This window comes from Capra hircus, chromosome 8, assembly GCF_001704415.2.
Source record: "Capra hircus breed San Clemente chromosome 8, ASM170441v1, whole genome shotgun sequence".
In the NCBI taxonomy this organism is placed as follows: domain Eukaryota; kingdom Metazoa; phylum Chordata; class Mammalia; order Artiodactyla; family Bovidae; genus Capra; species Capra hircus.
The window spans coordinates 69,007,720-69,034,859 of record NC_030815.1 but is presented as its reverse complement, the minus strand read 5'-3'; the positions used below and the strand labels follow the sequence as shown (position 1 = coordinate 69,034,859).

Sequence of the window (27,140 nt, the reverse complement as noted above, 5' to 3'; positions counted from 1 at the left end):
CCTTCCTACCGTCTGGCCAGGAAGAATTCGGAGGCTGGGGGCAGACTGAGGGAAATGGGGAGGAGAATTTGAGGAACCTTGAATCCGCTGACTTTCCCATTCGGTTCAGGGAGACTGACTTTTCTACCTTCCTTACTGGGGGCCCGCCCCACCCTCAGGGGAGACTCCAGCGTGAGGCCCCGGGGAGCCGCCCTGGTTAGTGGCAGTCCTGCCCCTTTCCAGCGGGGGTGGGGTGGGGGTTGTGCGGCTGTGATGCTCGGTGGTCCTCAGCATCCCCCTTGGGGGCTCTGACTCCCCGGCCCCCACCCCAGCCCAGTCTTTGGATTAGGAAGGGAGGGGAACGGGAAAGCCCTAGAGCGAGGGGCGGCGTCCCCGGTCCCGACTACGTCAGGGGCTGTGGCCTCCGCGTGCGCTTGGTCCGGCGGGTGGGGGCCGAGCCCACGAACTCGAACTGTTTCTGCCTCTCGGCGTGGTTGGGGAAAGGCAGCTGGCCCTGGTAGAGGCGCTTGATGAAGTGAGCTTCTCGCTGGTTCTGGCGGCTGCGGGAGGCCTGACGGGGCCGGCCCTGCCGTGTGAAGGCCATGAACCAGCCCTCGTGCCGGGCATTCTGGAAGGCCGTGTAATTGTTCTCCAGCACAATCTCGGTGAACACGCAGTCTTTGCTCTTCCCGCTGGGCTGCCGGGGGGTAGGAAGGAGAGAAGGGGAGTTTGTCTGCCCACCTTGGCTGGCGTGTCTGCCTTATGGGCCTGTGTTATAGGACCAGGGAGGGAACCACAGAGACTGGGAGCCCAAGAATGTCTGCCTGGTGAGGTGGGCACTCTTGATGGAGAGGCAAAGGTGGAGGGAGGAACAAACTTTGATGAAGTCGGATCTGAACTTAAACACAACCTTGTCCTTTAAGTTGTACACCTCAAGCAAGGTATGTAGCCAGACTGAGCCTTGGTTTATCCAGCTGGGGGTAATGATCAGGGTAACTATGCAGTTCAGTGCACACTCAGTGGGCACTCATTAAGCAGAACAGTCCTCCATCTGGGTGAATGGTGTTGCTGGGCGGAGGGAGGGTAGGCAACAATGTGATGGAAAGAAGGGGTAAACGTATGTAAAACACCAACTATGTCGAGAACCAGGCATCCACCCATCTGGCTCTATAGATAATCTTGACACTATGCCCATTTTACAGATGAGAAGACTGAGACTTGACAAAAATAAGCAAATATTTGAGAACAGCCAGAATCAGAATGCAGGATGGGCTGATGCAAAAGGAAGTGGAATTCTCCCTGCACAACTCTGGACCCACCATTGCAGAGAGAGTGACTAGCGGTTACACTAGTAAGTGGTTAGTATGAATTTTGCCACTTGGAGCCTGTGGACTCCACTTACCTTGGGCAGGGGTTAAGAGGGGAACTTCTGGCCTTCTCAACACTGATCAGCCCTTAGCCCTCAACACGAGGGCTGGCACGTGATGTAGGTGCTAAAATTCTTCCTCACTATACTGAGAAATTACCCCATAAACCAGAGCCAAGGATCCTTATGGATCAGCCAGTGTTCTCAGAGGACTTTTAGACCCACAGGGACTAAAGGGATCAGAGAGAGGCTGAATGGTGGGGTGAGAGAAGTCACAGTTCTGGGTGGGGCCCGGCAGAGGGTGGTGGGATGCTGCAGGACCCGGCCTGCCCTCACCCCAGGAAGACGACTCATTTGTTACTCCCTGTCCCCTAGGCCTCACCTTTCCGATGAGCTTGCCCCTCTTATTCATACAGATGTATTTCTCACTCTCAGCCCCCTTGATGCGCACCCGGCTTCCGAATGTGTCCGTCTCCACTATCAGCTTGGCTGTGGGGAGGGGGAGAAACCTCCGTCCATTGGGGCTGCCAGCCCAGGGGTGCAGCGGGGGGCCTGACCTCTGAGTTTGGGGTGGGGGTGAGGGGCATGGGGAGGCCCTTGGATCATGTGAGGCCAGACAGGGGTGTGGGGATGGCCTCCCATGAGGGCTGGGTCTCACCAAACTTGTTGCCGTCCTCGGCGGTGGCGGAGATGCGACGCCCGGTGACCTGCACGTGCTTGCCGCTGGTCCGGCTGTAGAGCTGGTACTCACGGATCTGCCGCCGGCTCAGCTGGTCAGTCATGGCGCCCTGGTCCCTCACGTACTGGTTAAAATTAGGAGACGGGTGATTCTCCCCCTTTGCGGTTACCAAGGGAAAAATAGTGTCAATTTGCTTTGGGTGACACCACCGCAGGTCCATCCGGGGGAGGGGTGCGGAGGTGAGTGTGGTGAGGGCAGGTCATTTGCCCTGTGAAGTAGAGGGGGTGGGGGAAGGGGGCACCTGGCCGTGCCCTTCCCAGGCCAGTGTGTGAACCAGTCATCATGATCTCTTGGCTCCTCGTCTGCCCTGGAGCAGAGGACCGGTAGCTGCCCAGGCTTGAGGGACACTTGGGGACACAGTTCAGGTCTGGAATGGTGACCCTGGGAGCTGGAGGGAAGCTTCAAGCTGGTGCTATATGATCTCCGTGATCTAGGGAGGAGGGGCATGGGGCCACACAGCTGGTTAGTGACAGACCCCTGCTCTGCCTCTAGGATGGGAGCTTGTCCCTTCTCCAAAATGCCAGGGGCTTGGTTCTGTTAGCCAGGGTGACCAGATGTCTCCCCAGTCCTCTGCACAGCCCAAGCCTAGCACATGCACACACATAGATGTGTGCATGCTCACACACATGTATGTGCACACACAGCAGCTGGTCTATGGACCATTGTGGGGGCACTAAGACTCTTCTCTGTAGCTCCTGCAGGGCCCCTGGAAGCATTTCTTTACACCTCTTTACACTGCTAGAACTCCTGAGCTCAAGCCCATCTCCTCTGCCACTCCCCCTGGGTGCTCAGGGCCCTCAGAGAAGCCATTGCCCCATCCAGCATTCCTCCCCGCTCTAGGGTTGAGCGGCCTCCCTCGTGGAAGAAGTGGAGAGGTACTACCAGCGGGGGCCCAGGGGCTGTTCTGGGAGGCCGCCTGCCTGCGCCACAGAGGCTCATGGCCAGTCGGGGGTGATGCTGCCTCCCACTGCTTCCCCAGCGGGGAAAGGGGCTGTTGCCACCATGCATTGTGCTCCATACAAAGCCAGGACAAGTGCCTTCTCCAGCATGGTCTCTCCTTATCCATCTGCAGCGCTGAATGGGAAAGAAGCAGACCACTTCCTGCCTGCTCACTCTCTGGCAAGGTGCACACCTGGATGACATTTCCCAGCTGCTGGTGACAGCTCCGGCTCTAGCTCTAAAATGTTTCTCCACGTGGATCCTGCTGGCCTGTGCTGGGACAGCCTTTCCATGCCCCAGGTTCCTGAGTCCACCTTGATCCCAGCTCAATCACAGCCATCTGGACAGAGCTAGACCCCCCAGCCCCAGCATCTGTAAGGGGCCTGTGTCTCCTGGAGGGAGGGGTAGGAAGTATCAGCTTGGAGGAAGTGGGAGGTGAGGGAGCAGCTCCAGGCTGACAGCGGAACCTGCGGAACCTGCGCAGGGTTAACCCTTCATGTGTGTGTGTCACTGCCCAAGGCGGACCCCAGCTCCCCACAGCCTGGGAGTGTTGCCACAACCCCATCCCGTGGGAGCAGGGTCTGCCCATCCCACTTCTCCACGGCCCTGAGAAAACCTAAGGCCAGCATTTGGGGTAGGGGACCTGCCTCCGTGCCAGGGGGAGGGGGTCCGGCCCGTCCCCAGCCCCAGCCCCAGCCTCCTGGCCCAGGTTCAGACCCTCCGCCCCTCTTGGCGGGCAGCCTCCTCCTGTCTGTCTGTTCCAGGTCAGGAGCAGAGAGGGGGCCCCCTCTCCCAAACTCCCTCCTCTTCCCATCCCCCTTCTAGCCCTGCACAAAAGCAGCCCCACGCCCCCCCACAGCCCACAGCCCACAAGTCGCTCTCCCCGCGGGACCTGGCCTGTCCCTTTCATGTTCCCGCTGCGGGGTGGGGGTTGTGGGGGACCTCCCCTTCCCCTGCCGCAGACAGCTGCTTGTCAGACGGCTCCTCAAGCATGGCTGTGGTCCGGCCTGCTGGCCCCCCCACCAAGGGGGGAGAGGGGGCACTTCAAGGGGGAAAGGACAGCTTTGCCACCTTCCTGGAGTCCTGAATGGGGCCTCAGCCAGGCCATAAACGCCTTGGCCAGCCGCACCATTGTGCTAATTCCCCCTCCTGAACAGGTTGGGCCCACCCCCAGCCCCCTCCTGGCCGGGCTGGGGGCTTTCTTCTTGCTCTCCCTGGATGTGTGAAGCAAAAGGCCTGGAACGGGGGCTAGAGCAAAAGGGGGAAGGAAAAGGGGGGTGTCTCTCTCTCTCCCACCCCCCCACCGCTTCAAAGGCAGCCCCTTTCCCTCGCTCAGAGAAAAGGCATTTACCTTCAAAAAAAGTCCCCACTGGCTATGAAGAGAAGCCGGCCTCTGGCCTGGGAAAGCCAAGCGATGTCTCCCCAGAGCGGTTCTGGACCAGTGCATTTTAATAGCTGCACTTTTATGGAGAATCACAAAAAGGGACCGAGCCTCGCACGGGGGGCTGAGGCTGGGGGGAGGCTGACTTGGGGTTGGGGGCTGTGGAGAAGCAAACCCTTGAATCTTGTCCCATACAAACCTCTGGGCTTGACCTCATTGCCCTATAGGTAAGGAGTCGCCCGCCCTGGCTGGGCATTCTGAGTGCCCACGAGATGCCCCCCAGGACTAGGACTGGCAGGATATCTGTGTTGGTGGGAGTGGGGTGGGGTGCGGGGTGCACACAGGTGGTTTTGCATGGAAACCTGTCCTTTCTCAGGAACTTGCAAGTATTGATACAAGCCTCACCTGAGCCATCACCTCCGCCCTCTTCCGACCACTGCCTGGCTCCATCCCTCAGGCTTGGCTGCCCCTGTGCATTTAGCCTTGGGGGGAACCCAGTGTGGAGGGATGGAGGGAGCGGAAGAGACCCCAGGGGAACTGGGCTGAAATGAAAACGTCTATCAATCCCCAAATCTCCTACCCCATGCCATCCCAGCCCCACAAACCTGAGTCTTCTGCACCGAGGAAGAGGCCAGGATATGCTTCTGTCCACCGAAAGGAGACTGCACCCCCACCCCCGCATTGGTAGCGTGAGAGAGATGGGGAAAAGCTAGGTGGGGGTCGGGGGGATGCCCACCTACCTGAGTTTGACAGCAGAGAATCAGCAGCTGCAGGCACCTGTGTGGGAGACAAGGTGGACCTGGTTGTGGGTGCCGGAACAGCCAGCCAAAGGGCACACCAGGTGCCCACCCCACGGTCCTTGTGGCAGTCCCGGGACCATTAAGTCTGCCCCCGAGGCTGGAAATGGCAACAAGGCTGGAAATGGCAACAAGACAGCGGGGTCCTACAGCAGTGCACTTACAGTGTGAGGTTGGGCAGCAAGCGGGCGGCTCCCATTGCCGGAGAGATTTCTTGGGGCTGTTTGCCCTCCTGCCCCCAAAGTCAGGAGCAGATGTGGGCAGTCCCCAGGGGCAGAGTCCCAGAGAAGCCAAGGTCTCTTCGAGCCACAGGTTTTCAGTGAAGAGGAGAGAGAGGGGAGGAGGAGAGAGGGGCGGAGGGGGGAGGGGGAGGAGGGTATAATTGGGAGACTGAGGTGTGAGGAGTCCACCTTCCCAGCCAGTGAGACTGCAAAGCGCAGCCACTGGCGGGGCGCTGCCAGCCTCTGGCAGGGCTACCCAAGCGCAGAGGATGGAGCTGCGGGGGGCTTTGGATCAGGAAGGCTCCCGTGTTGTTCCAGACCCTCAAGGACCTCAACGACAGGGTCCCTCCTTCTCTCTCCTCCTCCTGGCCCACCTCCCCAAGGGTGAGCTGCAGGTATCAATCAGTCCAGGCCTGGGGTCGCTGATTCTGGCTCTCTGGGTGTAAATTACCAGGAGCAGCCTTAAAAGGAGGAACCTCCCTCCAGGGGGCAGGAGGTGGGCTTGGCTAGGCGCTTCCACTGCCTCTGTCACCCCTTGCTCCCCCTATCTGCTGTCTGACCACCAGGAAGGAGGGGTTAAGGCTCTCCTGACTAGCAGAAAATAGGGGGTGCTCTAGCTTGGGAGCCAGGGGCAGGGAGACCGCTCAGCTGGGGCTTTGGGTGGATCCCCTGGAGGAGAGCCGGCATCAGCCGCTTGCCTCTGGGTCTCCGCGGTTTCCTCTGAGAGATGGGCACAGTGATGCCTCAGGATGTTGGAGGACCCAGTGAGATTGTCACGCTTAAGCAGAAGCCAGAGATATATCTTCTGGGCCCCACTTGGCATTCCCCCCAGGCCAGCAGCCATCTCTAGTGCCTCTGGGAGCTGAGAGGAGCCTGGGGCCTCCTCCTCTCGTACCCCAGCAGCTGTCTGGGATAAAGTGCCCAGCAACCTCCCAGTGGTCCCACTGCCCGGTACCATGCCAAGTATCACCCCATTCTGCAGGCGAGAAAACTGAGGCACACCAATAGGTCATTTGTTCAGGATCACCCAGCTAGTCCCTGGTGGCTCAGATGGTGAAGAATCTGCCTGCACTGCAGGATACCCATGTTCAATCCCTGGGTTGGGAAGATCCCCTGAAGAAGGAAATGGCAACTCACTCCAGTATTCTTGCTTGGGAAATCCCGTGGATAGAAGAGCTCAGTGGGCTACAGTTCATGGGGTCTCAGAGTCAGACATGACTGAGCGACTAACACACATTCACATAGCCATCTAGCGAATGATGTGGTCAGGTTTCCAAAGTCCCTGCTCTTTCTCCTCCGCTGTGCATTCTTTCTGCTGTGTCCACGCACTCCCGGCCCAGCACAGCACCCGTTCAACATGACCCAGTATCCCTGGTCCTGGAAGCTGATGAGCACGGACTCTACACCAGGGTTCCTTCCCTGCAGAAGGTGGCTGATGGTGGCTGTGGGACGGGGCTAGTGCTTAGGGGGCATCTCTGAGGGAAGCTCACACTTCAGCTCTAGGCTCCCTGGAGGTCACAGTGCCCCCAGCTTGGGAAGAGAAGGGGAAGTGCTGGCTGGGGATTTATTTACCTAAAGAGATGAGGCAAAGGGAGAAACTCTCACCTTCAGGCCTCCTTCTCACCTTCCTGAGCTGGAACAATCCACAAAGTTGTCTGCCACCCCTCCCCACCCACCAACAAGCAGGGACACCTCCGGGTCCAACTCCATGCTCACTCCCAGCTCCACCCCAGGTGCCCCGCTGGGAGCTCAAGGGTGAGTTGAGCCTGAGCTGGCCTGGGGGTTGCAGCCTCGGCCCTGGCCCTGATCTTTGTAACTATGTGCCCGAGTTGGAAGCAGTCAGCATGCGTGCTTGCATGCTCAGTCACCTCAGTCGTGCCCAACTCTTTGCGACCATACGGACTGTAGCCTGCCCAACTCCAGGCTGGAGAGGATTACTGGAGAGGGTTGCCATATTCTCCTCCAGGGGATCTTCCCCCCACCCACCCAGGGATGGAACCCATGTCTCTTATGTCTCCTTCGTTGGGAGGCGGGCTGTTTACCAGTTGTGCCACCTGGGAAGCCCCGGATGCAATCGGAAAGAATGTCAAAACTGGAAGGGATCTTAGGAGATTCTTCACCTGGTCCCACCTCCTCATTTGCCAGCGAGGTCCAGAGAGGGTCTCCCAGCTAGTTAGCAGCGCAGTTGGGACAAGGTACCAATGGTCCCCTTGGTTATTTCCATTTTCCACATTGGCACCATCACTAGGGGCCCCATTTAAACTCTGTCTCTCCCATGGCAATGTCCTGATTCTAACTCTCCACTGTGATTGGTGCCGGCTCCCTCTATGGAAGCCATGCCCTCATCCTCACCTGCTCTTACTCCCTGGAAGAGTATTAAGAGCTACCTTCTTCTGACCTCAATCCCTAGGACTCACAGGTAAGAGCAGAGAGGCTTAAACTTGGGGTCTGGGGTGATGGGGTAAGCTCAGGGAATGGAAGGCAGTGAGGAGAGGCAGGTGTGAGGAGTTCCATCCAGGTCCAAGGTCTCTGAGCCAGAGAGCCTGGTTCCTGTCAGTGGGGGAAGGGCCTGCTCTAACTGGCCAGCCCCCAGCCCAGCCTGGGTCTCCATGGTAACAGATGCCCGCTGTCAAGCTTGGCCTTGGGGCTCAGCCAGGGGGCTGGTGCCAGGGACTCTGGGGCACTGCTGGGTAGCCTGTTTGTGCTCTTCATCCCTTCCTATTCTGCACCTGCAGGCCTGGTTTCTGACTCTGTTTGCTTCTTTACCCCGTGGGAACCCTAGTGATGGGCCCCAAGTGAGGAATGTTTCAGACCCGGCCTCTGAATTTTATCCTCCTTCCCTGGCCCAGGTCCTTCCAGGCTGTGTGACCTGTGGCAAGTTCCTTCACCTCTCTGGTCTCAGCTTCCTAATTTTTCAAAAGGAAATGGCCACAAGCGACGATGTCAAAACTACCATCCATCACATCAGCTAAGAGGAAGGACACTTCCTGCAAAGGGTCAAGAGCTACAGGAATGAGGGAGAGAGAGGCAGAGACCCTCTTATGTAGTCCATCCTCAGTCTACCTAAACTTTGACTTTCTCCCCGATATGAGGGAGCTGGGAGGGGGCAGAAGGGTAGAGTTCATTAACATTTATGGGGGGTGGCAGGAGGTGCTAAGGGGAGTGAGAAGTAGCCTGGGCCCTGGTGGTTAATCCCATCCCCTAGTGCCAAGTTCAACACCCCCCCCCAGCAGGGACGTCTCACGCCTGCCTCTAGCAGCCCAGCTTGTGCAGACAGGCGGCCACCTGCAGGCCTGCCACTTGTCACCACCTGCTCGACCTCAGCCCACCCCTTTCCTGTTGACAAACAAGAGGTTGGGCCGAGGAAGGGTGAAGGGCAAAGGCCTCTGCCCCAGTGCATATCCCCCCATCTTTGCTATTTGATCCCCACCACCAGCCAGCACGTGGAAATCAAATATCAGCAGTCTAGCTGTTGACTGCCTGTGGCTGAGTCAGAGGAAAGGAGAACAACAGTGGCGCTTGCCTGAGGCTGGAGCAGGGAAGAAGGTCCTGAGGGGAACATAGGCTTTGCTATAACTGAGCTCTGGAGTCCTGGGCAAGAAGATCACACACGGACTCAACTCTAACCTCTGCTCTCAGTTTGAGACTTCCCAGTGCCCTCCAACTTTCATGTCTCCCTCTCACCCACAGGGTGGTTAAAAACAGGGCCAGACTATCTGAGCCTGAATCCTGGCTGTGTGACTTTGGGGCAAGTTGTTTAACCTCTCTGTACCTCACTTTCCACATCTGAGAAATGGGGCTAATAATACCCTCCTCTGGGCAGAGTCATGAGGATTAAAGGCATGAATCCATTGAAGGCACTCAGAGCAGTGCCCAGAATAGTGTCATCACCGCAATCACATCAGCCTTCTTTCTGCCCATATCTCTGTGCTTGTTCCGCCTCAGGCCCTTTGCACCCTCTGCTCCTGGGAATGTCCTTCTGCCAGCTCCACATGTAGCCATCATCCCTTTCCTGTCCATGCTCTCCTTTGAGGCACCTTCTCAGATCTAACTGAACAGCCTACCCCCGCCATTGAAATTAGCCTATTCTACTTCCTCCACAGTGCTCGATGGTCATTGAAATTATGTTGTTGGCTCTTTGTTTCTACTAGACCCGGGCCACTTGAAGGAATTTGTCTTGCCCGCCCCATATCTTGGTGGCATGAGGCCACAGTCAGTGCCAGCTGCCTACCTGAAGCCAGACCTGACGTCCCTTGTCACTCTGGGTGACTGAGGTCAGTGCTGTGTCCTCCCTTGTTAGAAGGCAGGACAAAACTCACATCTGCCTCATGGGGTGTAGAAAGCAGAAGCAAGAACGCCAGCCCTGGACTTCCCTGGCAGTACAGTGAATAAGAATCTGCCTGCCAATGCCGGGGACATGGGTTTGATTCCTGGTCTGGGAAGATCCCACGTGCGGCAGAGCAGCTAAGCCCATGTGTCACAACTACTGAGCCTGTGCTGTAGGACCTGTGACCCGCAACTACTGAAGCATATGTGCCTTAGGGCCCATGCTCTGCACCAAGAGAAGCCACCGCAGTGAGAAGCCCGAGCAGGGCAACTAGAGAGGAGCCTCCACTGGCTGCAACCAGGGAAAAGTCCGTACAGCAATGAACACCCACCCAGCAAGGCCAAAAGAACCCAAAAAGAGCCAGCCCTGCCCACCTCTACCTCTTTCTGGCATCAAGAGAAGCTGAATAGGGAGACTGAAGCCTGCCTTCCTGATGCAGGTGTTCAGAGACCTCCAGCCTCCTGGAACCCATACTTGGGGGTCCTAGGGAGGGAGGGCAGGGCCAGTTCCCCATTGGTCCACTTCAGCCTGGCCAGTGGGGTGCTGATTAGAGGCAAGGAGAAGCTCAGAGAGGTTGTACAAGTAGACCCCAACGGGACAGCCACCTGCATGTCACCATGGTTGAACCTGGCCTCAAAGTGGCTCTGCAGGCTGCTGGGAGCAGAAGCCCAGAGCCAGGCAATGAGTCATTCACCCCTCTTCCAATCCTCTGTTGGCCTCAAGCCAGCAATTTACTGAGCCCTGTTCTTGTGGCTCTGGCTGCTGCCCTCAGGGAATGCTAGCCTGGGAGTTGAAAGTGTTCACTGCCCACCTTCTGGAAGAGACCTTCTAAAGGCTTCAGGAAGCCTGCCTGTCTCCCCACTTGGGAGGTTCCCTTGAAGGTACAGACTGACACAGACCTTCGCCCTGTGAGGAGCTCCCCCCAAAAAGGATGCAGACTTGGGAGAGCAGGTCTAGGCTGGGCTCTTGAGATGCAGGCTGGCCCCTTCCTGGTTGGGGTGGGGGTGGGGGTGGGCAGCTATCACCCCTCAGTTGTGTATCTTGGACAGCCAGGCCCTGCCAGAAGGGAGTGTGGATGCAGGAAGACCCACACCAGCTCTAGTTCCTTCTCTCAAAGCTAGGGAAGGGGCTGAGACGCTTGGTTCCTCCCCCCAAAGGTGGGAATGGGGGTGATGCCAGGGAAAGAGAGGAAGGTAAAGAGCAGAACATAGCTGGCTGGCGTGGGCATGCCCTGGTGTGCTGGCACAAGGCCTCCCTCTGCTGGACACGTGGGCTCATTGCGGCCGGCTAGGACAGGGAGACACTGCAGAAACAAAGTCCTAGCAAAGCAAACTTTATTGTGACTGTGAGTCAGGGCTCTTCCTACAGCAACCGAGAGTTGGGGTGAGAGGCTCTTGCATTGCGCCCCCCATCATGTCCATCACATTCAGACTCAGCACGGTGGTCTCATGGGTTCTCCCTTGGTCACTGCAGCCAGGCGCTCCTGGCTCCTCATCTCTTTTTAACGTCCTGGCTTTTTAGGTCTGGGTGTGGATTTGGCATATGAGAGAAGAGAGGCTCCAGTGTCCCACCCTCTCCCCATCCTAGCACCTTCCCAGAGACCATCCCCACTTTCCCAGGAGGACGGCCTCTTAGCAATACTCACTTTCCAGCAGGGCTCCCTTTAAGATGGTGTCTGGAATGGGGTGGGGTTGGACAAGGGGCGGGAATACGGATTAGAGAGAGACTCAGCTCCATGCCCATAGCCCCAGGCCCCGTACTAGAGCCCAGGCTGCAGAGTTGAGCCCTGGACACTCCCAGGAAGCAGGGACTGATTTAGAGGTTCACTTCTCCACCTGTCACCTGCCAGGAACCAACTCTCTATTTTTTAAAATTATTTTTTGGCTGTGGCACAAAGCATGCAGGATCTCAGTTCCCCAACCAGGGATCAAACCTGTGCTCCCTGCAGTGGAAGAATGGGGTCTTAACCATTGGACCCTCAATGGAAGTTCCTGACTCTTTTCAAAACAAGATTTTTTTTTCTCTTAAACTTCTATCTGCTTTATTTGTGTATAAGACACAAATATTTCTTTCTCATCATAAAAGATGTTAACCACCTTGCACAAAATATAGCAAATAGAGATGAGAATATACTACCTATAATTTTCTTTACCTCCTACCAATATTAACATTTTTTTTCCATTCAGAACTTTTTTTTTTTGTTCTGAAAACATGTGAAATAAAATGAAAACAATATCCTGTTCTCTGAATTCCATAAACACTTTTCAGGTTGCTGTATTCTTCGTGGGCATTATGTTGCATCCCATTGAGAAGACGTGACAGTTTAAGCAGTTGCTACATAGATGGATGTTAGAATGCTTCCATTTTATACTATTATTAGAATAATGAAGTGATAAGTTTCTTAGTGCACATGTTTAGTTGCTAAGTTGTGTTGGACTCTTTGTGACCCCATAGACTGTAGACTTCCAGACTCCTCTGTCCATGGGATTTCCCAGGCAAGAATACTGGAGTGGGTTGCTATTTCCTTCTCCAGGGGATCTTTCCGACCCAGGGATCGAACTCGAATCTCCTGCATTGGCAGGTAGAGCCACCTGGGAATAATTTCCCCCATATTTCAGATGGGGTTCTTTGGAAACTGCCATAAGTGGAATGAAATCAGAACTGCTTAATCCTTTCAAAAAGGCTCTGCCAACCAACAGTAGCAGCCCACTGTGTCCCCGCGTACCACACACCTGCACACACGTGTAGCATTCTCTTTCAAGCACTATGTATCTCTGTTAAAAGAGATACTAATTGTCAGTTAATTTAATAGATGGAAAGAGTTACCTTACTGCCTCGTCTTTTTTTTCCACCTTTTTTTCCTGGAAACCAACACGAGCATTAGGGGGAGTCTGGCCGAGGCCAGGGCCAGAGAAAACATTTGGCAGGGGGTGCCTGGAGCCTCTGCCCAGGTTTCTGGGGAGCCCTGGGGCAACCCTCCCTCACCTTGCCAGCACTTGTCTGCTTCTGGGGTGCCAGCCTTTTCACTTGTTTGATGGGCGTCTCCTCCAGGAACATATCAATATCTTCATCGTCGTCATCATCATCTTCCTCCTCCTCCAGGTCATCCTCCTCCTCTTCCACTTCCTCCCAGGATCCATCTGAAATGTCAGCGATGGCATGGGAGATGGGGCAGGGCCTCGGGGCCCTGGGACCTGGGACCTCTGCCCAGCTCCCCTTCCCAGATCTCCCAGTTTTGGGAGTGGGAAGCATTTGCCTGCCCGCCTCCCAAAGACACTCTCTGGCCTCCCTGACAAAGTGCAGCTCAAGTGGGTGAGGCTGAGGCCGTGGCAGGAGGGTGGGGGAACAGGGTGAGGTACAGCTCTGGTGGCAGGAAGGGGATGCGGGAAGGAGCATGTGAGAGGAGGAGGGGGAAGGTGGGGACGCAGCAGCCAAGGAGCTCAGGCCTGATCCTGAGGGAGGCGGAACCTTCTGGGGTTTGGAGCAGGAGAGAACCCTGATGAAAGCAGCACCACTGGACAGAGAAGAAGGCAGTTAAAGGGACCTGACGAGCACAGCCATCTGCCGGGGACCATGGCACTGCTACAGCTCCATATTGGGTTGGCCAAAAAGTTCGTTTGGGTTTTTCCATAACAGCAAACAGAAAACCTGAAGGAACTTCTGGCCAACCCAATACGTCCCAGGTGGCTCAGTGGTAAAGAATCTGCCTTCCAATGCAGGAGAGGTGAGTTTGCTCCCTGGGTTGGGACAATCCCTAGAGAATGAAATGGCAATCCACTCCAGTATTCTTGCCTGGAGAATCTCATGGACAGAGGAGCCTGCTGGGCTTTGTCCATGGGGTCACGAAAAGTCAGACACAACTCAGGGACTGACCAATAATACTTCATAGCAGGTAATGTTTAAATGTGTGCTGCTACCAGGAATTATGTTCAGTGCTTTTGCTGAATATGGCATGCATTCCTTACAACTAGTCTTGGAAGATGAAACCAAGTATACCCCCACCCTCCCTGGTGTTACAGCTGAGGGGTCCGTGGTCCACAGAGGATGTGGTGGAGGGTAAAGGAGAACCGGGGCTAGGACCCGTGCCCACGCCTTTGGTCCAGGCTGCTGGTGATTCTGTTGCCTTGGCAACCTTTCTAACCATTCAAGAATCTATCAAGTGTTTGAGGACCTCTTACGTCCTTGTCCCTGTGCTGGGCACTGTACTCGAAGACCTTACTAGGGTCCAAGCTTGGACTTACTGTAATGTTCCTGGCCACAGAGGAACACAGGTCCAGAGCCAGCCCGGAGCTGGAACGTGACTGGAGGGGAAAACTCCAACCCCAGAACGACCTGCAGGGGGAGATGGAGGGGCATGGGGAGGGAAGGAGAGGCAGAGGAGGGGGAGGAAGAGGGGCAGGGCGAGGGGAGGAGGGGGAGACAGGACGAGCTACTGAGACCTGGCACCTGAGACGGGGGGTGGGATGGGGTGGGGGGGTTTGCCTCAGGCAGAAATACTCAATTTATTCCCTCCCCTCCGCCACACACTTCAGGGGTTCCCTGAAACCTTCTGCACTCCCAACCCCCTGGCCTTCTCTGCTGAGGTGGACTCTGTCAGAGAAGAACATGGATCTGATCATTTCATTCCTGCCAAGATCATAGGTGGGCTTCCAAGCTGGGGGGCAGCTGTTAAACAGAGAAATCTTATAGCCATGGACTGTCCTGCATCCTGTCAAATTCTCCCACTGAAGTCCCCTAACCCTCAATGTGATGGTAACTGGGGATGAAGCCTTTGAGACGTAATCAGGGTTGGATGAGGTCATAAGGGCAGGGCCCTCATCATGAGATTAGTGCCCTTAGAAGGCTAGACCAGAGAGCTTGCTTTCTCCCTAGGCTGTGTGAGGACACAGAAAGAAGGTGGCCACCTGCAAGCCAGGAGGAGGTCCCTGGTCAAAAAGGAACCATGTGGGCATCCCCATCTCAGACTTCTAGTCTCCAGAGATGTGAGAAAGAAATGTCTGCTGTTTAAACCACTTACTCTAGTATTTTGTGATTGTGGCCAAGCTGACTAAAGCACTGATGGAATGAGAAAAGCAGATGCAAAGTTATAGTTTCACTATTGCTTAATGGGCTCCCCTGATGGCTCATACAGTAAAGAATCCACCTGCAGGAGACCAGGTGGGAAAAGCCTCTGGAGAAGGGAATGGCTACCCACCAGAATTCTGGAGAATTCCATGGACAGAGGAGCCTGGCAGGTTATAGTCCATGGGATCACAAAGAGTCGGACACGACTGAGTGACTAAGCACAGCACAGTACTGTATTGATTTTCTTTTTACTTTTCCAAAGCTTGCAAATTTTCTAGAGTAACAATAATGATACTTAAGTTCCTTGAGTTCTTACTATGTGCCAGGCCCCATGCTAAGCATTTTACCTCATCTATCTTATGTAAATCTTCACAAGGAGCCCACAAAGGAGGTGCTATTGCTTTACAGAGAAGGACGTTGAGGCTTAGAGAAATTAGAGTTCCTATTTCAGACAGGGAGCAGATAAGTGAAAACAAACTCTGCAGCCACAAACACCTAGAAATGGTAGACAAAATGTAATTTGATGTTTTTACTGCTTGCCTGAACAGTAAGACAGAAAAGAGGCTCCCTGTGGTCAGAAAGAGCAGCCCTTGTAGGGGCTGATGCTGCAGCAGAAGGGAAGATGTCTTCCTTGGTGGTCAAGTGGTCAAGAATCCACCTCGCAATGCAAGGGACACTGGTTCCATCCCTGGTCCAGGAAGATCCCACATGCCACAGAGCAACTAAGCCCCATGCTGATCCTGTGCTCTAGAGCCCACCAGTGGCAACAAGAGAAGCCACTGCAATGAGAAGCCCGAACACCACGGCAAAGAGCAGCCACCTCCATTCACCACAACTAGAGAAAGCCTGCGCTCAGCAAAGATGACCCAGCACAGCCCCCCAAAGAATAAAATGTCCTTGGGCTGTGACACTCATGTGGACAGGAGACAAACGGCTTGGGCTCAAGAGGGGAGCTGTAACACAGCCCCTCATGCAGGCTGGGACCCTCAAATGGCTACATCTCAGTAACAGATTGAGGAGAGTGGACTGAAGGACCCCAACCCATCCAACTGGGAATGACCCACCATCAAAGGAGGGAAGCAAGAACTCCCGTGTGAGATAACAGAGCCTCTTGTGAGAAGCTAAGAGCTGCGGTTGTACCTGTCACTTACACAGAGTCTGAATTTACTTGGTGGTGACTGCCAAGTTAAGAGAACTGTATAAAACCCCCAGGCTTGTGATATATCTGGGGCAAATAGCAGATGCAAATGAAAGCAATCTTTCAGGAGACTGAGTTCTTTTCATGCAGAATTCTTTCAGAAAACAGAACCAAACCCAACCAGAAGATGAGTTCACCATCTAAAATTACAAAACACACAAGGAACAACACTGCTGGAAGCACCAGACGGAAACAGAAGGGCGCAGCCTAGTACAATCATGAATCTGAGAAAGGAGAATAACAACCTAAGCAACATGAAATAAGTTTGATGAAAACCAATATAAATATAAAATAGGAATATATTTATATAAATGTAAAATAGGAATCAGAACCATAAGATCAAGATATTAATGAAAAGAGAAAGAACCAAAAGCAGCTTCTAGACATCAAAAACGTAAGCACTGAAATACTGCAGGGCAGCAGTGGAGACACAGAGAGAACAGACTGTGGACACAGTGGGGGAAGCAGAGGGTGGGGCGAGTTGAGAGAGCAGCATTGACACTTACATTACCATATATGCAAAATAGATGGCCGGTGGGAATTTGCTGTATCGCTGCTGCTAACTTGCTTCAGTTGGGTCCGACTCTATGCGACCCCATAGACAGCAGCCCACCAGGCTGTCCCATCCCTGGGACTCTCAATGCATGAAAGAGAAAAGTGAAAGTGAAGTCGCTCAGTCGTGTCCGACTCCTAGCGACCCCATGGAGTGCAGGCACAGGGAGCTCAAATCTGGTGCTCCGTGACAACCTAGAGGGGTAGAATGGGAGGGAGGTGGGAGGGAAGTTCAAGAGGGAGGGGACAGAAGTATGCCTATGGCTGATTCATGTTAATGTATGGCAGAAACCAACACAATACTATAAAGTAATTATCCTCCAATTAAAAATAAATTTAAATAAAAATTTAAATATGCATTGAAATCAAGTGAACAAATGGTTAAAAAGCAGAGTGAACCAGCTGATAGAATTGATAAGCTGGAGAAGTGCTGGGTAGAAACTACCTAGTATGCAGCAGAGAGAGAGAGAGATGAATAAAATATGAAGATTCGAACATGGTGGACAGATGAGAGGGTCCATTGTACATCCAATCAAAGTTAGGGACTGGAGAGGATGGAGTCAGTGTTCCAAGAAATAACAACTAAGAGTTCTTCAGAAAGAATCCAAGACAGATCCTCAGCCATGAATGGGTAAATAAAAATGAACCCACACCTGAACATACCATGGTGAAATGACAGATAAGAGCAAAGAAATGATCTTAACATCAGCTAGAGAGGACACATCTTCAAAAAAGAAACGATAGACAGACTGAGGATCTCAACAGCAACATCAGAAATCAGAAGAATGGAATCACATTGTCAGTGTTTTAGTGGTACCCGGGAAGCAAAATAATTATCAGACAATACAGACTTTGTGGTGTTGGAGGAGACTCTTGAGAGTCCCTTGCACAGCATGGAGATTAAACCAGTCAATCCTAAAGGAAACCAACCCTGAATATTGATTGGAAGGACTGATACTGAAGCTCCAATACTTTGACCACCTGATGCAAAGAGCCGACTCTTTGGAAAAGACCTTGATGCTGGGAAAGATTCAGGACAAGAGGAGAAGGGGTGGCAGAGGATGAGATGATTAGATAACATCACTGACTCAATGGACGTGAGTTTGAGCAAAGTCAGGACGACAGTGAAGGATAGGGAAGCCTGACATGCTGCAGTCCATGGAGTGGCAGAATTGGACATGATTTAGCAACTGAGCAACAACAACAATACAGGCTTTAATTCAATGAGCATTTTAGGGATAAAGAAGATCACCACATAAAGAAAAGAATTAGATAAGGAAGATATTTACAATTATACAGGAAGGTAACAATTTTACAAGAAAGATAAACCTGTAAATTATATGTATCAACATAGTCTGGACATACATTAAACTACAGTACACTAATCAAGACAGTGTGATATTAGAGGGATAGACACAGATCAAGAGAACATAAGACCTAGAAATAGATCCACACAAATACTTGCAACCTTTTTGACAAAAGTGCAAAATCAATGAAATGGAGGAAGCTTTTCTGACAAATGGAGCTGGAGCAATTGAACGTCCACAGGCAAAGAAATGAACCTTCACCTAAACCTCATGGCATATGTGACCGTGATCATGGACTAAAGTGTAAAATGTAAAACTGTAAGACTTTTGGACAAAAAGCATAGAAAACCTTCATGATCTCAAACTAGGTAAAGCAGTCTTAGACTTAACATCAAAAGTCATAAAAGGAAAAATTAATACAATGGACCCTATCAAAATTAAAAACTTTTGTGATGAGGATGAAAAGAAAGCGATAACTTGGGGAGAAAATATTTGCAAGCCATGTATTTGACAAATGATTAGGGTCTACAGTATGTAAAGAATTAGCAAAACTCAACAGTAACAATGCAATTAGAAAGTGAACAAAAGACATGACCATTTAACTGAACATACAGATGGCAAAAACTGCATGAAAAGATGTTCAACGTCATTAGCCATCAGGGAGATGCAAATTAAAACCACAGTGAGACATAACTACATACATATTGCATGCTAAGTCGCTTCAGTTGTATCTGACTCTGTGCAAACTTATGGACTGTAGCCCACCAAGCTCTTCCATCCATGAGATTCTCCAGGCAAGAATACTGGAGTGGGTTGCCATGCCCTTCTCCTGGGGATCTTTCCAACCCAGGGATCTGAGCCCATGTCTCTCATGTCTCCTGCACTGGCAGGCAGGTTCTTTACCACTAGTGCCACCTGGGAAGCTCACATATTGGGATGGTTAAAACAAGAGCTAGTGACAACAAGAATGTCAGTCAGGATGCAGAGAAACTCAGCCACGCATGCATTGCTGGTAGAAACGCAAAATGGTACAGCCACTTTATAAAACAATTAGGCAGTTTTAAGAAACTAAATGTGCACCCACCCTATATGATCCAGCAATTGCACTCCTGGACATTTATCCCAGGAAAAATTGAAACTTAGGCTTATACAAGAACCTATATACAAACATTCATAGAAGCTTTATTTTTAAGAGCCCCAAACTGGAATCAGACTAGTTTTTCCACAGATGACTGGTTGAGCTGCGCTACTTCTGTGCCATGGAATACCAGTCAGCAATAAAAAACATACACACAACTTGAATGAATCTCCAGGGAATATGCTGAGCGGTGGGGATGGGGGGGTACCCAACCCAGCTCCTAAGAAGTTACGTATGTCTGATTATATTTCAATGACGATATTTTAGAAATGGGGGACAGACTGGTGGTTGCCAGATTTGAGGGTGGGTGAGGAAACAGGAGACAGGTGAGTGGTTATAAAGGGAAAACATGCGGGATCTCTGGGCTGTTGAAACTTGGCTATGATATCTGTATCTTGGCTACGATAGTGGATATAAAACTTAGGTGAGGGCTTCCCTGGTGACTTAGTGGTAAAGAGTCCTTCCTGACAATGCAGGAGACACAGGTTTGATCCCTGGTCCAGGAAGATCCCACATGCTGCAGAGCAACTAAGCCTGTGGGCCACAACTATTGAACCTGTGGTCTACAGCCCAAGAACTGACCTACCTAGGGTAAAGCCTGTGCACCCTAGGCTTCTCTGCAACAAGAGAAGCCACTGCAATGAGAAGCCGGTGCACCACTACTAGAGAGTAACCCCCACTCGCTGCAACTGGAGAAGAGCCCGTGCAGCAACAAAGACCCAGTGCAGCGAAAATAACAGATAAAATTTAAAAAAGAAACTTAGGTGATAAAGTAGTATAGAACAATACCCATGTGTTGTATCAACGTCAATATCTTGGCTTTGATATTATATTACAGTTTTGTAAAATGTTACCACTGGAGAAAACTAGGCAAAATATACAGGGATCTCCCAGTATCTTTTCTTATAAATACATGTGAATCTATAATTATCTAACAATTTTTTTCAATTAAAGAATAAGCATATACAAAGTAAACAAAATTATGAGAAGAATCTACTGAAACTTTACAATCACAGTAGGAAGTTTTAACATTTCTTTTGGTAATCAACAGATTAGGGAGAAAAAATATATATAGGTTTGACTATATAAGCTTGATTTAATGGACATACATATAATCCTATAATACTACCTTGTAGTAAGCCACAAATCAAGTTTCAAATACCACAGAATGTATATATATACATATCTTTGGGAATTAAAAATTCTAAGTAACTCATGCGTCAAATAAGAAATTGTAACTGGGGGGAATTCCCTGGCAGTCCAGTGGTTAAGACTCCACGCTTCCACTGCAGGGGGCGTGGGTTTGATCTCTGGTCAGGGAAAGATCCCGAAAGTTTTGAGGCATGGGCAAAACAAACAAAAAAAACCAACAAAACAAAAAAGAATCATAATGGAAATCAGAAAACATTTAAAATAAAATAGTGAAAATATAACAAAACACAAATTAAATGATGCAGTTAAAAAATCTTCAGAGGGAAATTTATAATATTCAAAATAAATAAGCAAAATGTACTTGGAAAAAATAAGCTAGAAGATGAATGGACTAAATAGCTAACTCAGGTAGTAAGAAAAAGGAACAAAGCAAACCAAAAATCAGGTAACCAGAGAAATTAATAAAATAGAAAATAAGGAAGCAATAGAAAACATCAACAAAATCAAAAGCTTGTTCTTTGAAAACAAAAGACAGGCTGATACCCAGTGATGGAAACAAAGGGAAAAAAGGAAAGATGATAAGCACTACTAAGAGTTTTAAAAAGAGGAATATAATAACAGATATATTCAAGATGAAACAGTTGAAAAAATTTTCCCATTGTCCTCTAGCTTGCATTACTTGGAGATATCTACTCACATCCTTGTCTTCGTTCCCCTGTGTGAGATGCCTTTTTAAACTCTGGCTGCTTTTAAGATTTTCTCCTTATCACTGATTTGGAACAATTTGATTATAAGACACACTGAGGTTCATAGAATTTCTTAGATCTGTGGATTTATCATCTAATTAGATGAAAATACACTAATGAGATTAATGGCAAATTAGGTACTGTGCAAGAAAAGAAAAATGACATTGAATAAATAAAGACTATCCAGAATGAAATACACAGGAAAAATACTTTAAGACAAAGTGAAATGAAGTGTGGGGCAGGTATTGATGATTGGACTCCTCAGTAGAGATGAGAGAGGAGATGGAACAGAAAAAAAATATTCGAAGAAATAATGCTCAAAAGTTTGCAAATGCTCTAAAAGTCAGATGATCAAAGTATAAAAAAACAAAAGGTAAAACTCAATTATGTGTTATAGAAAAGAAATCAAATTTATAGATACAGAGGTTTCAGTAAAATAACAAAATAAAAGAATAGGAAAAATACACAAACACTAATACAAAGAGAGCTAGACTGACTATATTAATCAGACTAAATAGACTTCAAAATGTTTGTCAGGGAAAAAGGGAACATTTCATAATGATAAATGGATCAATTAACCAAAAGGATTTAATAATCTTAGAAACACAGAATTTATTAGGATGTACCTAACAAAAGAGCTTCAAAATACATGGAGCAAAACTGACAATCAAAAAGAGAAATAGAGAAAAGATACAATGATTGTTGAAGTTTTCAATATTCCTCTTTTAGTGACTAAGAGAGCAAGTGGACAGAAAATGAGTAAGGATTAGAAGGCTCACACAAAATCATCAACCAACATAAAATAATCAACATTTACATCGCAATATACCCAACCACAGGAGAATACATGTTCTTCAAGTATAAATAAAATATTCACCAAGACAATACATTAGGGGCCATAAAATAAGTCACAACCCTATTTAGATGGAAATCGAATAATGTATATTTTCATATCACAATCGAATTAAAATAGAAATCAAGTAAAGAATGAATAATGGAAAATCTCTAATTATTTGGAAATTAAAAAGCAAACATACTTCTAAGTACCCCAGGGAGTGAAGAATAAAACTAGAAAATAATTTGAACTAAATTAAAATGAATATTCTTAGCAAAATTGGAAGGATGAAGCCAGAAAGATGTTCAGAAGGAAATCATAGCATGAAATGCTTATATCCAAAAAAGGTCTAAAACATAATATAAGATTCAAAATGAATAATATAAGATTATGCTGTAAGAAACTAGAAAAAGATCAAATTAAAACAAAAATAAGCAGAAGAAAGAAATTAACAACAGATAGATTAAATACTAAAGTGGATAAACAATAGAGAAAGACTGATGAAGCCAAGATCTGGTTCTTGAAAAAGACTGATACAACTGTTAAACCTAACATAGCGTATCTACAAAAATCTTTTATCTGTCTGAATGGTAAAATACTGAATACTTGCCCTCTGGAAAAAGGCAAGGATAGTCCTGCTCTTACCACTTTTATTCATCATTGTACTTGCTGTCCTAGTCAGTGAAATAAGACAAGAAAAAGAAATGCCAGGTATAGAGATTAAAAAATGAAGATGTTAAACTGCTTTTATTCACAGATGACATGTATAAGAACATAGCAAATTCGGTGGCATTAATAAAGAGCTGTTAGGACTAATATGCAAATTTAGCAAGGTCAGTTAGTACAAAAGCCACCTATATAACTATATGCTAGTACTGAACAATAATAAAATAAAAATTAAAAATACCATTTCTGAACCTACAGCTAGCATCATACTCAATGGAGAAAAGCTGGAAGCATTTCCTCCAAGATCAGGAACAAGACAAGGATGTCCACTCTCACCACTTTTATTCAATATAGTTTCTGAAGTCCTAGCTATGGCTACTCGAAGGTTTTCTAAATAGCTATTTACTGGGAGGATATCAGATTTGGGGATGGGGGAAGAGGTCATACATAAAAATTAAGAATTTGGATTTAGTAGGTTAAGTTTGTAATATCTGTTGAAGTGAAGTGTTAGTTGCTCAGTTGTGCCGAGCTCTTTGTGACCCCATGGACTGTAGCCCACTAGGCTCCTCTATCCATGGGATTTTCCCAGGCAAGAACAGTGGAGTGGGTGGCTATTTCCTTCTCTAGGGGATCTTCCTGACTCAGGAATCGAACCTGGGTCTCCTGCATTGCAGGCAGATTCTTTACCGGCTGACCCACCAGGGATAACTATTAGATAACTGTTAACGTATTGAGTTGGACAGAGTATCTGGAGCACAAGCGAGACTGGGTTTACAGGATAAATCTCCAAGTCTTCATTTGTATAGGTGGTCTGCAAAACTATGGGAATGGATAGATCTAAGGAGATCTTGTTGATAGAGAAAAAAATAGGTTTAAGGGCAGTTTTACACATCAACCTCCCAGATCTTTAAGGGCAGATAATCCTGGTCTTCAAATCACTGTTGTCCACAGAGAAGAAGGGAACACTTTATGCCTCGGTTCATAAGGCTAATATGCTTTGATATCCAAATAAGATAATTTATTACACGCCAAGCTCACTTATGAGTATGTAAGTTTTAAAAAAAGTGTCTTATTAACACAGCAAATCTAGAAGTTTATAATACAATCAGTAATGTTTATCTCAGGAACGCAAAGTTGGCTTAATATTATTCTATTACTATAATTTACCACATTAACAGATTAAAGGAGAGAGTGCCCGTGATCATATGAATAGAAACACTTTCAATAACCAATCATGATTAAAAAGAAGAAATGTCAATTTTTCAAAATAGAGTAGGATTAGCCAGAGACTTTCTTAACCTGACAAAGGGTATCTACCACATACTTGATACTGAATGGAGAAATGTGAGAAGCATTCCTTTTTTAAAGGAATGAAACAAGGATATCTACCATTATTTTATCCACTATTATAATGGAGGTCCTAGCCCGTGTACTGGATTAAAAAAGACAAATACAAAAACTGCCATTATTCACAAAGATCTACACAGAAAACTCAAATGACTAGAAGTGAGGATTTCTGGATACACAGTCTGGATACACAAGCAGTGTGTAAATTACCAACAGTATACGGTCACCAGCAGTAAACAGTTGAAAAATGGGATTGGAAGAAAAGTTATTTAACTTGCCCAAAGTCACACAACTCTCCCCTCTCCCCCACAAAACGCAGTGGTCTAGGATGGAAACCTGGCTCCCTGCTCCCGGGTCCAGGCTTTTAGTGCTGGGCTATACGCCTCTCTAGGGCTTTCCAGGTGGCTCATTGGTATAGAATTCGCCTGCCAATGCAGGAGACACAAGTTTGATCCCTGGGTTGGGAAGATGCCCTGAAGAAGGAAATGGCAACCCACTCCAGTATTCTTGCCTGGGAATTCCTGTGGACAGAGGAACCTGGTGGGCTACATACAGTCCATGGGGTCACAGAGTGGGACATGATTTAGCGACTAAACAACAAAAAATATTTCTCTGGGGCACCAGCCGCACGTCTGTAGGAGCCTGTACACCACCTTTGTGTCCGTCTGCACACAAGGGCTGAGGCCTGAGCAGGGCCTCCGAGGGCTGGAGCCAGGGTTTCCTAGGCCCTCAGGGAAGCTCACCATGGGGAGGACCGAGGCCCGAAGCGAGGCCAGGATGAGGGGCCTCCTCTTCTTGTCCTCCTGGCTTGCCGAGGGCAGGATCTCCACGACGTTCACCTCTTCTTTGGCTTTCTCACCCAGGGAAATCTGAGGGGGTTGGAAAAAGGGACAGGGAGCGTCCTCACCCCCAGGGCGAGGGCGGAGGAGGGAAGCCTGGCTCCAGGTGTGGGGACCAGGCAATGCCACCTGCTCCTGCTTGTCTGGCCAAGTTCCTCCCTGCCCCACCCTTTCTCCCCTCCTCGGAAGAGCGGTACCCACCGTACTCAGCAACAGCACACAGTCCTGCTTCCCCACCTTTTGGGGTTTGAAGGTCCAAGTCGGCCTCTCCTGGTTTAGCTCACAGCCTGCGAAGGGACAGGGAGACAGAGGGCGAAGGGACAGGGAGACAGAGGGCGGAGGGAGGGCTCCAGAGAGGCGTCCTCTCTCTCCTTCCAGCCCTCTCTCTTCCCCCAGAGACGTTCCCCGCCACCAGGACACCCGCTGCTCCGAGGACACCCTGGGGCCTCACTCACCCCAGAGCAGGCTTAGTGTCTCCTTTTCGGAGGTGCTACTGATGGCACTGCGATTCATGATGCGGGCGGGGGCCGAGCAGCTGCCGAGGAAAGGCCCATTGCAATCCCCTGGCTGGAGACCCCGCGCGGAGCGCCCCGAGCGGAAGGGTTGCCCCGCTGGCCCTCCCAGCGCCCCGAGGTACAGCGCCCGGCACCCGCGGGGAAGGCGGCTCGGTGCCCGGCCTCAGGTCCACCCTACCCTGGGACTCAGCCCTCTCGCAACCTCTCCTCCACCTCACCGTCCCTAACTCCGCTCACTTCATCGGCTTCTCCTTGGATCGCTTCCCTCTCGGGCCTCCTTACTCCCACCTTATCGCGGCTTCACCTGAGGGCCCGGCCGCCCACAGCGGGTCGTTATGAAGCCTGGGAAGGGGCCACGGGAGGGGGCTAATCAGCCCCCATCCCGTTCTTCCACTCTTTCCTCCCCTTGGCGCCTCAGAAGCACCTGGAGAGCTTGTTAAAATAACAAGCGCTAGGCCCCACCTCCACCGTTTCCTACGGGGGGGATCCAGAAAACTAGCATTTCTAAACAGGTGCCCAGGTGAGGTGGATGCTGCGTGTCTAGGACCACACCGTGAGAACCGCGGTCCTGACTAATGGGGACTAACTGCGGCCTGAGGCGGGAGCCCGCCCGCGCCCTCCGTGGAGACCCTTTGCCACCTGGTAGGAAGCATAGCCTTGTTCACCCTTCCTTTGCCTTTTTCTGTTTGTTTCCTTTCCCTCCATGCCAAGTGTGGGCCTCTCCCCAGGCCCAGAGGGCTGGACCCCCAGGGCTGTGGTCCCCAAAGATGAAGAGCCCAGTTTCCAAAAGGCTCACTTCTCCCAAGGCCAGGAAGGAGTGGGGATGAGGAAGGGGACAGCAGACGCAGCTGGTGAGCAATGCACCATGGGGCACAGTGACTCCGAGGGCCACTCATCTAACCCCCTCCTCCTCTAAGTGATTCCTCTGTTTGGGAGTCAGAATTAACCAGGAACCTCTCTCATTGTGCATCACTTCTATCCTGGAAACTTCTCACCTACATATAAGCTTCACTGATTTTCAACAAAGGCGTCAAGGAAAAGCATAGTCTTTTCCACAAATGGTGCTGGAGGAATCCCTCTGGAATCCGGATTGGAGTGGAGCTTCAACTGTGCAGGAAAGGGCTTATTTTTTAAAAATACTGACTTTATTGAGAAATAGTTCATATACAAAAATGTACTCATAAGAGGAGAGCGAAAAAGTTGGCTTAAAGCTCAACATTCAGAAAACGAAGATCATGGCATCCGGTCCCATCACTTCATGGGAAATAGATGGGGAAACAGTGGAAACAGTGTCAGACTTTATTTTTTTTTGGGCTCCAAAATCACTGCAGATGGTGACTGCAGCCATGAAATTAAAAGACGCTTACTCCTTGGAAGAAAAGTTATGACCAACCTAGATAGTATATTCAAAAGCAGAGACATTACTTTGCCGAGTAAGGCCCGTCTAGTCCAGGCTATGGTTTTTCCTGTTGTCATGTATGGATGTGAGAGTTGGACTGTGAAGAAAGCTGAGTGCCGAAGAATTGATGCTTTTGAACTGTGGTGTTGGGAGAAGACTCTTGAGAGTACCTTGGACTGCAAGGAGATCCAACCAGTCCATTCTGAAGGAGATCAACCCTGGGATTTCTTTGGAAGGAATGATGCTAAAGCTGAAGCTCTAGTACTTTGGCCACCTCATGCGAAGAATTGACTCATTGGAAAAGACTCTGATGCTGGGAGGGATTGGGGGCAGGAGGAGAAGGGGACAACCGAGGATGAGATGGCTGGATGGCATCACGGACTCGATGGACATGAGTCTGAGTGAACTCCAGGAGATGGTGATGGACAGGGAGGCCTGGCATGCTGTGATTCATGGGGTCGCAAAGAGTTGGACACGACTGAGCAACTGAACTGAACTAAAGCATATAATTTGAATTTTCACAGATGTATACACCAGGCTCAGTGGTAAAGAATTCACCTGCCAATGCAGGAGACGAGGGTTCCATCTGTGGGTCAGGAAGATCCCCTGGAGAAGGAAATGGAAACCCACTCC

At 49.9% G+C, this 27,140-nt stretch overlaps 2 protein-coding genes across 3 annotated transcripts; both read right to left on the bottom strand.

Moving 5' to 3' along the window:
* FGF17 (fibroblast growth factor 17) lies at nt 378–5,565 on the bottom strand. Of its 2 annotated transcripts, none has more exons than XM_005683972.2 (5): nt 5,366–5,565; nt 5,145–5,181; nt 2,004–2,181; nt 1,728–1,834; nt 378–676 (listed from the first exon to the last, which is right to left on the bottom strand). In XM_005683972.2, the coding sequence occupies exons 1-5, from the start codon at nt 5,398–5,400 to the stop codon at nt 383–385; spliced, it is 651 nt and encodes a 216-aa protein (XP_005684029.1). In that variant the 5' UTR covers nt 5,401–5,565; the 3' UTR covers nt 378–382. The 2 variants fall into 2 exon arrangements, with proteins under 2 accessions (XP_005684029.1, XP_005684030.1); XM_005683973.2 differs by having other exon boundaries at nt 2,004–2,148.
* NPM2 (nucleophosmin/nucleoplasmin 2) lies at nt 11,069–25,352 on the bottom strand. Its single transcript, XM_005683971.2, has 9 exons — nt 25,327–25,352; nt 25,049–25,128; nt 24,795–24,880; nt 24,498–24,623; nt 13,991–14,081; nt 12,735–12,889; nt 12,576–12,610; nt 11,395–11,424; nt 11,069–11,272 (listed from the first exon to the last, which is right to left on the bottom strand). Exons 2-9 carry the CDS (start codon nt 25,104–25,106, stop codon nt 11,251–11,253), a joined length of 603 nt encoding a protein of 200 aa, XP_005684028.1. The 5' UTR covers nt 25,107–25,128; nt 25,327–25,352; the 3' UTR covers nt 11,069–11,250.